At 47.8% G+C, this 14,954-nt stretch overlaps 6 protein-coding genes across 6 annotated transcripts; 3 read left to right on the top strand and 3 right to left on the bottom strand.

The window, feature by feature from the left end:
• Positions 1-27: 27 nt before the first annotated feature.
• UA08_04673 (hypothetical protein) lies at positions 28-2,509 on the bottom strand (the record flags this gene model as incomplete). Its single annotated transcript, XM_020266969.1, has 8 exons — positions 28-89; positions 155-437; positions 569-652; positions 723-912; positions 960-1,072; positions 1,319-1,865; positions 1,927-2,300; positions 2,357-2,509. The coding sequence occupies 8 exons, from the start codon at positions 2,507-2,509 to the stop codon at positions 28-30; spliced, it is 1,806 nt and encodes a 601-aa protein (XP_020120243.1).
• A 1,973-nt stretch (positions 2,510-4,482) lies between these two features.
• On the bottom strand, positions 4,483-5,312 carry UA08_04672 (hypothetical protein; the record flags this gene model as incomplete). The annotated part of the gene is made up of 3 exons (XM_020266968.1): positions 4,483-4,807; positions 4,843-5,157; positions 5,218-5,312. The coding sequence occupies 3 exons, from the start codon at positions 5,310-5,312 to the stop codon at positions 4,483-4,485; spliced, it is 735 nt and encodes a 244-aa protein (XP_020120242.1).
• Positions 5,313-6,659: 1,347 nt separating this feature from the next.
• UA08_04671 (hypothetical protein) lies at positions 6,660-7,192 on the top strand (the record flags this gene model as incomplete). The annotated part of the gene is made up of 2 exons (XM_020266967.1): positions 6,660-7,045; positions 7,135-7,192. 2 exons carry the CDS (start codon positions 6,660-6,662, stop codon positions 7,190-7,192), a joined length of 444 nt encoding a protein of 147 aa, XP_020120241.1.
• Positions 7,193-7,548: 356 nt separating this feature from the next.
• UA08_04670 (GPN-loop GTPase 1) lies at positions 7,549-8,952 on the bottom strand (the record flags this gene model as incomplete). Its single annotated transcript, XM_020266966.1, has 2 exons — positions 7,549-8,699; positions 8,871-8,952. The coding sequence occupies 2 exons, from the start codon at positions 8,950-8,952 to the stop codon at positions 7,549-7,551; spliced, it is 1,233 nt and encodes a 410-aa protein (XP_020119883.1).
• Positions 8,953-9,289: 337 nt separating this feature from the next.
• UA08_04669 (hypothetical protein) lies at positions 9,290-11,445 on the top strand (the record flags this gene model as incomplete). The annotated part of the gene is made up of 2 exons (XM_020266965.1): positions 9,290-10,555; positions 10,621-11,445. The coding sequence occupies 2 exons, from the start codon at positions 9,290-9,292 to the stop codon at positions 11,443-11,445; spliced, it is 2,091 nt and encodes a 696-aa protein (XP_020120240.1).
• A 2,133-nt stretch (positions 11,446-13,578) lies between these two features.
• UA08_04668 (putative 2-hydroxyacid dehydrogenase UNK4.10) lies at positions 13,579-14,879 on the top strand (the record flags this gene model as incomplete). Its single annotated transcript, XM_020266964.1, has 5 exons — positions 13,579-13,619; positions 13,692-13,906; positions 13,999-14,408; positions 14,453-14,707; positions 14,781-14,879. 5 exons carry the CDS (start codon positions 13,579-13,581, stop codon positions 14,877-14,879), a joined length of 1,020 nt encoding a protein of 339 aa, XP_020120239.1.
• Positions 14,880-14,954: the final 75 nt, after the last annotated feature.

Raw genomic sequence — 14,954 nt, 5'->3', positions numbered from 1 at the left:
GATTATACGTCGCAGCGACAGGCACGACTAGGGCAGGCCTCTGCCACTATTGATTGCGTCGGCCAGCTGCGAAGTATTTGGTCGATTCTCTGAAATGTCCCAGTCAGTGAATCTCGGCTTTCCTAGGATGGCTTGTTGAGCGCGCCAAACTTACCCATGTACCTTACATAACTGTCCAGGTAAAGTTCGTCGCTACTCGTCGTAGCCATGACATGTTCATTGTCTTCGATTGCTTGCACCCATCTGCCCCAACGACTGCCCATTTCAGGCTCGGGCCAGCCGCGATATGGTTTCAAGACTCGACTTAGGCGGATTATCCAGGGTGCGAGCTGAATGTCCACGTATGACATACTGGGACCCAGAAAGAACGGACCGTGGACATGCGATGCGTTGACCAGCTTTACAAGCTCTTCCTTCAATTCTTCGGCATTTTTCACCTGAGTTTGAAAGTCTTGTTCCATCAAGACTTTGTAAAAACAAGGGACTATATGCCGATTGATCTATCCATACGTGGATTTCGTCAGTTATTCACTTAGCGACGGGGGAAAATAAGTGGCCGCGAACGAACATGGTCAGCCCATAGTCGGCAATGAGCTCGCAGTTTCGCGTCGCCTGGGGGAAGAAGGGGAGGCCCTTCATCCAGGTCCTCCAACTATTAGAAAGAAAACCATGTTAAACAGAAACGGACATCTTATCGTTAAGTAGTCTGAGCAAGCACTTACGTATTCGAGAAGAACGGTGCTCTCATAACAGCCCCAATTGCCATGGAGGATAGCCGGCACTAATCCGCGAGGATTGATTTCCAGTAACTCGGGTGGCTTTTCGTAGGGATCAACCTCTATGTATTGATAGGGAATGCCTTTGGCTTCAAGTGCGATCCATATCCGTTGGACGAAGGGACTAAGAGCAAAGCTCGTTAGATCACATATATAGATTCAATTTGATTGCTAGTGACTTACCAAAAACAACTTCCAAACAATTTGAGTTCGCACTCTTTAGAATGCTTCTTGACGGTCTCATGAGCTTCGCCTGTGGCTTTTTTATGATAAGTTTTTGCTTGCGCCTGCTTCTGCTGGTCAGTCATGGTTGGGTAGTGATGTTTTAATTGTAAACTGGAGGAATTGTGGTTTGTGAAGTATCAGAACATGACCACCAAACTGTCCAAAGTGAGATTCCTCTGCAGTTAAATCTCAACTTTCATTTCAAAAAGCAGCCAGTTTGGTGTTTTATGTGTTCGATGAATGTGACGTATGCATGAGCCCCACGCTTGTCTCTTTTCTTGTTTACAGTCAAAAGTAATATGATCAGATTCACTTACCACTTCTTTCTTTTCATCCTTTGCTTTCTTAAGCAAATATCTGTGTACACTGTTCTTCTTGACCCGGTCACTTTCCTCTAATGTATGCCTGTGCCCGCCCTCAATTCCATCCGTTTTCCCATTTCCACCGTTGCCATTAACTCGTTGGATAGTATATAATTTCTGGCCACCCGTTATAGAATGATTAATAGGTAAAGCTGGGTTTGATGTCAACACACCAAAGGGCTGGCTAGCGCGAGTGCCCCCTCCATCTGGGAAAAATAAACTGTTCGACAGCGAATCTAGTGCGCTCTTCTGGTCAGCAGGATCAGCTGATATAACTGCCCCAGGAAAATATTCCGTGATCTTGATTTTCACATCGCATAAATCCCGTTCGCGGGCAACTCTTTTGCGCTTTTTCTTATTGGGATCATCGGACTTGGGAGTTCCAGGAGGCCGTCCTTTGAGGCGGCAGTCCCAATAGTGGGAAACAAATGGTTTTCGTTTGTACTTCTGCGTAGATCGATGCGAGTAGATATTGTCGACGTGAGGGAAATATGTATTAAATCTAGCAGGGCCAATTAGACTTTGAGTTCAATTCAATTTGACGAAGAGAAACGCGGTCGTACTGTTCCTCGGTCAACATGATAGGCTCATCGACATTGAACAATCGCTCTCTCCAGAGATCGAGATCAGGAGGATTGGGTACTATTCTCATGCTCATAACATGGCTATCCTTGATCTCTGCAGATGTTTCTGAGCCGTTGCGTGCCTCTTGCGGCACGGGTTCAATACGACCGGGCTGCTGTAATGATGACAGAGAAGTCGACACCCACGCAAGTTCGCCACCCGTGTTGAAGACCTGCGATATATGACCAGCGGCTTCTTGAATTGACAGGCCGAGTTTACCATTCGCCCTCAATTCTTGAGTCGAGCGTGATGACGGAGCTATGTCATATCGTGTAGAGGCACTATCATGCGCGTTGAAATGCGATGGATGAGCCTAGGGATAGTGTTAAGCTTTTCTCTTTCGAATGAAGAGATATATATCACACTAACGAAAGTGGGCACAGCTGGTAACTCATGGTCTATATCGCCAATGGCAGTAGAGAAGCCCTGGAAAGCTGGCGATTCATTGGCATTAAAGCCAGACGACAACTGTGAGCCCAGAGGAAGGCTGACAGGTAGATGAGGCAATTCTGAACTGTCCATGTCTGAGAGCTTCTTTGCGTGTGTGTTTAGTAGATCCTTGTCATCATACACGATGACATGTTTTGCTCTTAGGGGTCGTAGCACGCTATGTGAGGCATGATGAAGACTCTTGAAGCGGCACTGGATTCAGACTGGGTGGGGAGAAATGGCTGGCGCAGATTGGATGCATCGGGCTGGATTAACAAATTACCGCTTATCGAGCTGCCCCTAAGTTGCGATAAAGACCAACGTCAAAAATGGCCAACATGGGAGAATGACTACAATGCTCAGATGGAAATAGAAAAACTGATTCTCTCATTACAGTTCAACTGAGGTTGATGCGATTCTAGTAATGACTTGACTTGGACAACGTATCGATCATAAAGTACTCCAGAAATCGCCATTTTGAAGCTTCCTCTCGACCACATTAAAGCAGCATGCCATACATAGAAGACGAGTCGCTGTTCGTATATGCTTCCGATATTTCTCTCACAAATTTTTCCTTCCGGAACGTCGCTTGTCTGCCTCGGCATTTTTGAACGGAAAGCCCGAGGTTCTTTTATCGGCGCCCGTTCTTCGACTAATGCGGCCTTTGCTCGTGGCGAAAAGCAGACACCAAAGTCCCACGGAAGCAACGACAGTTGATCCGATCATGCCCAGTGCTAGCGCTTTCTGGCCATTGGAAATATACCATGTATAGTTGTAGAATGCTAGGGCGCCGTGGAACAGTGTTGTGACGAGTAGCGTCGGCACGGCGTAAGGGGCTCGCGGATCTTCCTCTTCTTCAGTCGATAATGCATCATCAAATGAGGATGACAACGGAACAGAACCCGTAAGTAGGATGGTTAATATTGCAATGGCAAGCAAGGCGAGGCCGAACGCTCTGGGAAAGTAGGTGTCAATGTCTAAGCGAGCTGCTTGCGAAACACATGTTAGCAGATCTCCGGAAAGAGCTAACTAATTTGCTTTGCTAGCAGTTAGTTATCAAGCTCAGTTTGACAGGAACTGACCTGTAGGCGGGGCTCGAGTAGTATCCTCGACTTGGACTAATAGCGTGACGATTAATTTCGGAGTCACGACCAGGGCCAGCCCCTGCACCGCTAGCCATGCGCCGGAGCCGTAAGTGTACAAGTAAAAGACCTAGAGGGGTTCCTGGCCGTCAGTAAGCTGGTCTTGGATTGGTATGAATTTGAAACGGATCTCTTTTTTGGGATAGCTCACATCCATGGGTAGATGATGAATAGGCGAGTCAGTTGCTCTGCCAAACATGCGACAACAGTTAGAGTGAGAATGCGGTTGTTTGAACGAGGCAGTCTGATTTGAAACTTGACCGAGATTTACATTTTCTGATCTCAATCGGTTCACTCGGTTGCGACATTATTTCCAGTCGGTCGAGTTCGAAAGCTGGCTTTTGATCAATGATGTAATGTTTTGTCAGTTTGCATCAGGCGGAGTCCACGGAGTGCCTAGAATAGACATGACTATGTCCAAACGGGTAATTAGCTGATCAGTGGAGAAGTTGATAAGATCCTTTTTTTCTTGCTCCACATCCGGGCGCCCCGTCGATATATCCGGCTGCGTTCAATTCTTCCAAGGGTGTATTACATGGGAGCAGTACTTATCACGAACCAGGCACAGAGGTAAAAAAAAGCAATTCGAATTATTACTTCATATATGCATAGTACCTGACCTACCAGTGTCGTTTGAATTTCCAAATTTCCATATTGGCTAAGATTTCCGGTATCTGAGCCACTCGGGGCAAGGGGCTGAAGAGGAACTAATCCACAAAACCAGGCAGGCCAGAAATTTTTCCGGCCAAAGAAAAAGAAAGGAAAGAAGAAGAAGAGAAACTATGCCAAATAAGCCCACAACTATTGATCTCCTCAAACGCCTTTCCGTTCCCTGATCCTATGCATTATTCATTTCCTCACAGAAGAAATTTGTAACAGAAAAAGAAAACAGCCATCGATGTAATAGACCCGCGTAGCCACTCTTTACTTGGCTTTGCCGTTAACTGTATGGACATCCTTAACGGGCTCCACCACACGGGCAGGGTCCCCCCACGCAACGCTAAAAGGGGGGATGCTTCGTGTGACAACAGACCCAGCGCCAATGACCGAACCCTTGCCTATTGTGACCCCCGGAAGAATGGTCGTTCCAACGCCAATCCAACAGTCTTCCTCGATGGTAACTGGGCGGGTGTACACATCTCCCCGAGATGAGATGTCTTTATCGTGAAGCTCGGTGACAATGGTGACATTCGGCCCGATAAGAACTCGATCACCAATTGTGACCTCGCCACTATCCATAATCCGCAAGCTGTTTTGATAGTGGCATGTTAGCAAAATTCTCACTGGGAAAACCAGATGCCGGATAAAAATAATGTATGGACGAGGTAAACCAACTTGACATTTGCATAGACTGAATCTCCCATGACAATGTTGAAGCCGTATTGGAAGTTAAACGGCGGTTCAATAACGGGCCCTTGACCGATACTCCCTATTATTGTACGCAGCAAGCGCTCACGCTCTGTACGTAGGGCCATGAAGAGCTCGTGCAGGGGCATCTCGTCGTCCTTCAGAACCTCATCGTCGGCATTGTATTTGGCACAAAACTGACGTGCCTTGATTTTCTTGGCTTGAAGTTGAATGTCACCGAGGACTCGGAAACTACATTATCAAAGGTTTCTCAGCAGAGCGGCACATTCATATAGGAGCAGTTTCGCTCACGGGACCCCTGATATCATCTTTCTGTACTCCTCGGTGTTCGGCGCGCCAGTTCTCGTCTGCGAGGACGAATAGCTTCCCGGCGGGTGTTGGGACATCTGTTGAGTATGTATAGTATTGTGGTGGACGCTTTCTGACTCGGTATCACTCGAATTGCGCGAGTCCAACTTCTTGCCTCTTGAGTCAGATCCTTCCGAGTAAGTCTTGCGGTGACTTTTGCCGGGACAGAGGCGACGTAACCATAGGGTTAATTTATGTAATGGGCGTCTCATGGCCCTGATGCACATCGGCGATTCTTCTGAGTAACAGAAACGAGGCCTATCGGGAGAAGCCAGGGATTGGGCGTCGGCAGTAAGCGCAGAGGCGGTTGGCAGTTAATAAAGGAACATAAGGAAGCCAAAATGGGATAAAAAGAGAGGGAGAAAAAGAAAGGAAAGGAAGGTGCTGACTGCTGCTAAAGTTACGTAGTGCGTGCCTGCCGGTTGTGTGATTTCTTTTTCCTCCGTGGCAGGCGCGACCTCCAACTCGAAACTAGAACTGAAACTGGAACTGCAACTGCCAACTGCAACCAAGTGCCACTGCAAGGAAGGCGCATCCCGCATGGCAGACTGTCAGCAAGAGCCCCTTCCTTGTCTCGTGACTTGCTGGACAGGAAGGAGCACTTGGGGATGGCCGATCTGGTCCATCTCGCGATATGGCGGGGAGGGGGAACACTGACTGGCTTCACTTCCTCCCTCCCCAGCCCACTCACTCGCTGCCTGCGCTCAAGCCTTATCAAATGAAAATCTACGTTTGTCGCGGGAAAGCCACTTCAGCTCCATGCAAGATGCAGTCACTCTTCCCTCTTCACACCCCCCTCCAGCTAGGGCGGAACGGCCTAATGGCTTGCGAGTGGGCCGTGATTCATGCAAATACGAATGCATCCTGCTATGCGCTGCTAACTACGTACATGCTTTCTTAGTTGCATGCGCAATGCGGAGACTCACACATGCAACCGCTTCCTGGCAGTCCTGGACCACCCACAGGTCCTGGGGCTCGAGCGTTTTTCGTTCAGGGGGTGGGTTCTCGTGTCAATAACGTGGATGGAAGGGAACAACAACCTTGAACCCTGTGGGTATGACAGCTAACTCCAGTCATTCCATCTCGTCAGGCATATCCGGCAGCATCCATTCCCCTAAGCAAAGCACACCGCGACAGAGCGACCTCCAGGAAAATGCATCCGAATGCATAAGTGCCAGTCGATCTCGAGACCGATTGGCATTGTAGATTGACTCTTCAACAAAGCGGCAGCTCCCGAAAGCCAAAACTGGGCTCCGCAATCGCCCACTCGCTCGCTCTCAGACAATGTAGCAACTGCCCATGTGCTCTCGGACCGACGAACCCGTATACAGTGATACACTGACTATCACAGTTAAAACGACGCTTAGCTACGACCGCAAGAAAACATGATTCTAGCACGGGACTCCCCGTACGGAACACTCCGTCCATCTTTCATCACCCTCGGCACCACCAAGGGGACTCGTGAACCAATCTCAACGCAGGACGCTGGCCCCTCAAGACGAAACGAGAGCGGTGTGACATTTTTCTATATGAAAAGCTCTCGCTACGCTACTAGCTCAGGGACTGCCAAAAAAGGAGACGATCCGATAGATTGGCTGAGACATCTCGAGATGGGGAATGCAAAGTCAAATCCTGTTAATCCTGTTCACCCGAGGTCGTCACGGCCTCACCTGGCAGGCTGGAATTGTCGGAAGCTTCACTGCCGCTCCAACATTTCGGAACCATATGGAGATTCAGTCGCTAGCACAAGATGGCTGCGGCTGCGGATCAGGTCGGTCAATACAGGAAATTTGCAGGTGCCAAGCGGCGCAGTCTCTTTCTAGTTCACTAGCCAATCACGGCGATGGAAACATGCGATAGCGTCCAGGCCATGGAGATGGATGAGGATGACGGCAAAGCTACCAAAGAGGCGGATTAAATTGAAAAAAAAAAAAAAAAAAAAAAGGCGAAACAAATAGTCGAGTTGAAGGAAAAAGAAACGGTCCTACATTAGTACAGAAAAATAACATAACCCAAAGCGAAATCCCACTTGGGCAATGATATGTCAGCGTCTTGCTGCAGCTCCACTTATCCAAGAATGGCTGAGAATGACGGCAAATGGAGAGCAAATGAACGCACCAAGCGGATTGTGCTGTTGGTCTTGCTCTGGGGGGGGGAAGGGGGGTATGAGGTGTGTTGAGGTAAGGATACCTTTTCAGCGCTAAGGAATAGATACATGCGCCAAACTGAGACAGGACGGTACTAAATGGAGTCTTTTTATTATTATTGTTGTTATTATTGAGGTTGGCTGGCGCGGAGATATCTCATAAAGCTTAGGTCCTCGTGAGAAGGCTGAGGCCCATCGGCAAGTGCTTGCTTATAGCGTGAGGCGAGACCAACATCCGCGGATGCAGAGTCCTCTTCCCCTGAGAAGCCGTCGCTTTCGTCGCCGCCAATAGAGTCGTCGTCTGCCGGTGGGTCCGACTCCTCTGCCTCGCTCACAGTCTCCGGGGCATCCATTTTATTTTTCTTATCCCTGCTCGAGACAGCCATGTCCTTCATAAGCTTCCCGAGCTCAACGTCACGCCGCTGTGCAGCCTGCTCCACGCGTTCCTTTTTCTTGCGCTCGAGCTCCGGTTGGTAGTCCCGCAGGAACTCCTGGCGCTTTTCCTCGACCGCGCCAAAAAACTGGTCGACACCGTCTCCAGTCATCGAACTCACCGCAACGACGCTCAGATGGCGGTAGAACTCCTCAAGCATTAAGCTCATACTATTGAGTAAGGATCCCATGTAGCCGCTGCCTGCGCCGAAGCCACCGCTACCACCTTCCGCGCCAAAAGCCCCGGCTTCCTCCTCCTGGCGTAGAGCGCTCTGAAAAGCGTCAAAGTCAGTCATCCATTCCTTGGCGAATTCCGCGTCTTGCACATCCGTCTTGTTAAAGACTAGTATCATTGGCAATTTGGTCTTATAAAGAATACTGCAAGCATAGAGCATGTTACTCATAAAGGTACTTGTGGAACTCGTCCTAGGCGTGTCGATCACGTATGCAATGACGGTTGGAAACGAGGACGCGAGTGTCTCTAAGAGTATACTCCCGGATGCGCTCCACACAAACACCTCGATCTGACCCGGGGTGTCAACCAGGATGTGCTTAATAGATTGTCCGCTAGAATTGGCAGCATCGGCCGGCGCCGTGCGTTTCTCTAGGAGGCCAATGATTTGGTCGACTTTTGTCGCAAACAGGTTAAGCGAGGTTAAAATGCCTCCGTTCGGCCCCAAATTATATTGTTTCATCACTTCCTTGTAGTTGATTGAATCGCGGATGTCTATGTTGCTCTCGAATGGGACCGAATGCACTGCCGGGTCTAGATTTAGGACGTAAGGGGTTTTTCGTTGGGAATGGAGATACGAATTGATTCGTTGCATAAAAGTCGTCTTTCCTGAACCTAAACATCGGTCAAAGCCTCGTCAGTATCTGGTGCATTGCCTTAGTGCTAAATACTCGCTGTCTACAGACACGTTGACAGCTTCGGGCATCAGAGCCCTGGATGGGGTGTCTTCGGGTCCATTTGTCCCGTGCTTGCCATCGAGATGAAGAAAAAGAAGTCTTTGCTCACCTGCCATGCCAACGCATACGATTGCTACCGGCGAGGAAGAGTCGCCGGCGGGCGATTCTGCTGGCGCTGCTGCAGCCGCCATGTTGCTTGCACGCAGACTATGCTTTTCAAGACAAGGGACAAGGGACAAAGGTTTCAGGTGTGGATTCCGTATACAACGCGTTCAACCATAGAAATCAAAAGTGCAAGTTCGTAAAAGACACTGCTGCAGTCGACTTCGTCAGTTTGGAGAGTAGTTTTTTTCCCACGGCGGGGCGAGGTCTTTGTTTCGGCCTGGCAAGTGGGGCCTGCGCCAAACGTCATTCATTCCGTAGACAAACCTCACCTGGCTTTTCGCTGCGACAATTGAGTGTCTGTCATGACAGCGTTCACAACTACCCTGTACATTATATGCAAATAGATAATTTTTACAGGCCATCATGACGCTAGAGGACTTTGAAAAATCTCTTGCAGAGAGTCGCGAACTGAGACAGTCTGAAAATAACACGGACAAGGATCGTTCTCGTTCGCATCGCCATCATCATCATCACCACCGACACCACCATCGCAATTCGTCGAGAACACGAGACAGGCACCATGACAGAGGCGAAAATAGAGAGGAGCATAACGAACACAGACATAAAAGGTCCAGGAGAGACGAAGACGGCGATGAGGGCGACGGCCATCACAAAAGACGCCATCGACATGACAGCACTCATGGCACTGGTTCCCCAATCGATGAGACGCTAACGGGCTCGACAACTACGAAAACTGACTTGAAGCGTGACTCATGGATGCAACCACCTACTGCGGACGACATAGATTATATTCATAGACCGGATAGACGCGTCCAAGAGCAGCCTGAGCCGAAAAATTTGCGAGCCGATTTCGAGCTGAAAATACACGACAAAGAGCTCAATACCCATCTACGTGATTTAAATGAGGGGAAGAAAACTGTTGAGGAAATTGAGAGTCAGCCCTCTCAACACGTGGTGGACTACACTTTTGGTGATGCGGGCTCTCAGTGGAGAATGACGAAATTGAAAGCCGTGTATCGAGAAGCTGAGGAATCGGGTAGAAAGGCGGAAGAAGTTGCAATCGAACGCTTCGGAGACTTGAGGTCCTTCGATGATGCTCGAGAGGAAGAGATAGAACTGGATCGCAGGGACAGATATGGGGAGTCATACGTCGGCAAAACAAAGCCCAGCGGAGAACTCTTTCAGGAAAGAAAGCTCAGTCAGGGTGCTCATACGACTACTCAACCTCGAGATCGACATGCCAACGAATCTCCCGTCAGGGAACAAGGGAAGTCGATGGACACAGTTGAGCCTGTTAGCACGACGCATCATCTAGACGCCACTGCACTCAACCGGCTTCGTGCAAAGATGATGAAGGCGAAGCTTAAAGGGTCAGCTGAGGCCGCTGAATTGGAGGAGCAATACAATGCTGCGGCAGGCTTGATGGCAAACCGCAAAGAACGTGATGTGGTTGTTTTGGGTGTTATGGATAATAGAATGCTAGCCGGTGGTGCTAGGGGCGAGGTCAAGCCAGTCGACAATCGTCGAGGCCGTGAACGTGGCCAAGTACAGGAGAATGATGACATGTCGATTGAAGATATGGTAAGGGAAGAGCGGCGAACGCGCGGTCAAGCCGGCGGAGAAGGTCTTAGACTGGCCGAAAGGATTGCAAAGGATAATAAGTTCGATGTAAGTTTCCAACCGGACATGGTGTTTGGCAGAGCTTGCTGCTAACTTGAAATCACCGTTGCTAGAACGATTTGGAGTACATGGATGACAATGCAAGCAAACTGGCCAGGCGGGTGCAGAAGTCGGAAATAAACTTGAAGAATACTGCCATCACCGAGTTCCACAAGATGAACAGAATTCTAGATAACTGCCCTTTGTGTCATCATGAAGACACAAATACGCCCCCAGTGGCTCCCATTGTTTCACTAGCTACACGTATCTTCTTAACCTTGCCAACAGAGCCCGAGCTCAGCGAAGGAAGTGCCACTATTGTGCCAATCCAACATCGTACAAACCTGATGGAGTGTGATGATGATGAGTGGGAAGAAATCCGAAACTTCATGAAGAGCTTGACCCGAATGTACCATGACCAGGGTCGTGATGTGATCTTCTATGAAAACGCAGCACATCCAGACCGGAAGCGCCATGCAGCACTCGAAGCCATTCCCTTGCCATACAGTCTAGGCGAAACCTCGCCAGCTTTCTTCAAGGAGTCTATACTGGCGGCCGATTCCGAGTGGACCCAACATCGGAAATTGATCGACACTCTAGCCAAGGCCAAACAGGGATTGGGAAAGTTAGCTTTTCGCCGCACGCTGGTCAAGGAGATGCCCTATTTCCACGTTTGGTTTGAGCTTGATGGCGGGCTCGGCCATATTGTGGAGGATACTCACCGATGGCCGCGTGGAGATCTCTTTGCGCGCGAAACGATAGGGGGTATGCTGGACCTGGGCCCGGAGATCATCAAAAGACAAGGCCGGTGGAGCAAAAGCGGCGATCGGCGGGTTGAACCCTTTCGAAAGCGATGGCGGAGGTTTGATTGGACTCGTATACTCACAGAGGGGCAGTAATGCTGTATCACCTACCAGTCTTTCCGAAAGTGCGATGTCAAAAGCGAGCTTGATTTACCGTATGAATTCATATCCTTGCTACTGACACAATAAAAAGTTGGAACGAGAGCAATGGTATCTTTTGTACCGCGCACTAATTCTATAGCACGGAGCAATTGTAACTAGCTATTTGACTAGTGTACAGAATAAAAGTTAATAATGAATGGAAAAGTCCTCCTCGGAGACTTCAGCTACTAGATTCATATTTCCATACGGTTTTACTGTTCATTCAATATGCATTATTCATTTAGTTATTCTCCCAAATGCCTTTGCAGTAAGCCTTGCTTAAGTAATATGTATGACAACCCAATCGGGTACGGTGGGGCGTTTAATCGCTCCTTACCACTATTGGATTAGAGCCAGCGGGTACATCGACGCTTAGAACACATACAGCCAATAAGCAATAGATAAGCAGACCCACTGATGCATGGCTCCACACGCATATCTACTGTATGCAATTTGTTTACAGGCATGGAAAAAACTGACACATACTCCGTCCTGACAGGCTATAGCTGTATATATATACTTATGGCTCATATTAGCGTCATATGGAAACTCTTCCAAATTATAACAGCCGGATTTGGGGATTTCTTTAGCATATTCCAACGGTGGACAAACTACGTTGAATGTTACAATGTCTTGTAGAACAAGCTTGGAACATTGATATCGATCGTCTTAATCTTTGAATATGTCGGTAAAGAAGTAATAATGGAATAGTATCTTTGCTAAGCAAATAATTTTGATAAATGCAGCTTATCCAATAAAGCCTATAGTTCTAGCGAACGACATATCAGGCATTTTAGGGATGGCTAGATGTAAAATGTATGTTAGGTAGCTAAACATGCCAGTGTGCGTCACTTTCTGTAGCATTGAATAGCTAGGATGGGATTGGAGATGATCGAGCAAACCTGGCTCTGCAGATATAAAATAGACGAATCATTTCGAACCTACGCAAGTCCAGTAGTTGATCTTATACTAGTGCAAGAGGTTGCGCTACATATATCTTGTTATATCTACATGCTTGGTGTTTGAGACCACTAAAGTTATTTGCCTAGGTGAAAATGGCACACACTTTTTAAGAGGACGGACGACATTGTTCCAACGCCTTGTATATATACGGTTGTATGTAAATTCAGCAAATAAAAAAAATGATACTCTTGAATTTTAGGGTCATCGATACTAAGTATTTCTATATCTCATTTACCCACTGACGTTCCTCGCATACATCAGTCCCAAAATTGCCCCTACACTCGGCTTTATCTCGTCTCCTTATTGTCTGTATTATCCGTTCCGTTTTTCTTGTTGTCTCTCCAGAATCGCCATCCCGCCATCCTTATCCACTAAATGTGCGTTACCTGATATTCTGACAAGGAGCATTCTGTACAAAGTGTCTGCTTTCCTCGATTTCAGCTATTATAACAAATCCTGTTGAGCCAGTGATAATATTCGAAGAGATTTGAACGATGAGGCACGAATCTGCGAGAGGTGTCCTTGAATGAGTCTCACAATCCATACATATATCGAAGACGGGACCAACAGGGCAACCATTCTGCTCACTACCTGCAGCGACGAGGACCGAACGTGACGGCATAATATATACGCTCTTGGTGTATTTGCCGGGAAAATGTACATATTTTGTACACCGTGGTCTGCACGTCATATTCTTTGGATATTCTCGGAGAGAACGCAGATCACGGATTGTTAACAAGATGGACGGGCTGATAACGATTGCTGGCCCCGCACTCGGCCGTGATATCTTCTCCTAGGTAGTATTACTGAATGACTATCATATTGACTTTTTTCTTTCCTCGGCCGGAAAAGTTTCCGTCGACTGGTGATATTTTGTGTTTCTTGCTTTCATTGCGAAGATCATCGCCTGTATTTCTCTACAGACTTCGATTGAATAAAGGATATACGTTGGCGATTTTAGATATCCCGAAGATAACTCGTGAGTCAACTGTTTGCCTGACTACTCAGTGGCACTTACGAAACCACCAGGTTTTTTTTTATAACGCGCTTTTCTGACAGTAGCTGCCCTTGAGGCCCAAAGGCTTGAATACAGTCTATAGACAGAGCTTGACTGCGTTACAAACGATGGCTCGACCAAAAGCCCTCCTCTTGGGCGAGATACTTTAGTAGGTGCTTCCTATACATACCAAGTCTAGTGCTTGATAATTTTTAAAACATTGTCTCATCGATACTGGCAGTGCCGACAAAACGTGGGATGCATTGAGCGATGTTGCAGACCTGATCACAACACAAGCCACCAATCGAGCCGAATTCGTCCAGCAATGCAAAGACGGAAAATTCGACGGTGTGGTGGCGGCGTATCGAACATTTGGCTCCATCTCTATCACAGGGCCTTTTGATGAAGAGCTTGTGTCGGTTCTGCCAAAGTCACTTTTGTTTGTTGCACATTGCGGTATGATTTCTCCTATCATTCTCTCTATTTACCACCTTTTTTTTTTTTCTTTTTTGATATTGTCGGAGATCATAGAGTAACAAAGAAAATAGGAGCTGGATATGACCAGATAGATGTCCACGCCTGCAGTGCGCGTGATCCCCCGATACGCGTATCCAATGTCCCTACAGTCGTCGACGATTCCACTGCAGATGTGAACATGTTCCTCATCCTCGGTGCGCTACGCAACTTCAACACGGGCATGGTCGCTCTTCGAGAGGGCAAATGGCGTGGTCAACCTAACCCGAGTCTCGGCCATGATCCCGAGGGTAAAGTATTAGGCATCTTGGGCATGGGAGGTATCGGACGAAACTTGAAAAGGAAGGCGGAGGCCTTTGGCATGAAGGTCATTTATCACAATAGGCGACAACTCAGTGACACTTTGGCCGATGGCGCTGAGTACGTTTCATTCGACGATTTGTTGGCGAAGAGCGATGTGATCAGTTTGAATCTACCTCTTAACGTGAGTAACCATTCCAGGAAAACGGTCTTCTTCTTAATTGACAGATGACTGCCTCCCAGAAACACACCCGTCACATCATTGGCAAGCCTGAATTCGAGAAGATGAAGGATGGCGTTGTGGTCGTCAACACAGCTCGAGGGGCAGTCATAGACGAAGCGGCTCTAGTTGAGGCCCTGGACAGCGGCAAGGTCTTCTCTGCTGGTCTAGATGTATTCGAAGAAGAGCCCAAGGTTCATCCAGGTCTATTACGGAATCCGAATGTCATGCTGGTGCCTCATATGGGAACCTGGACTTTTGAAGTGAGGATTCGCTCTTTTCTTTTCATTTTCTTTTTATTACAAGCTAACACGAATCATCATTTCTTCATTACAGACGATAACTGCAATGGAAGAATGGACTATTGCCAATGTGCGCCAGGCTGTTGAGAAAGGAACATTGAAGAGCATTGTGCCCGAGCAGGTGAATCTCTGAGTTGCGTGCATTTAGATACGTTATTCATAGATTTATGTAAATGCATAGCTATAGAACATGTTAGTAGATCATTCT

This window comes from Talaromyces atroroseus (genome assembly GCF_001907595.1).
Source record: "Talaromyces atroroseus strain IBT 11181 chromosome Unknown scaffold_5, whole genome shotgun sequence".
In the NCBI taxonomy this organism is placed as follows: domain Eukaryota; kingdom Fungi; phylum Ascomycota; class Eurotiomycetes; order Eurotiales; family Trichocomaceae; genus Talaromyces; species Talaromyces atroroseus.
This window is presented reverse-complemented; position numbering and strand designations above follow the sequence as displayed.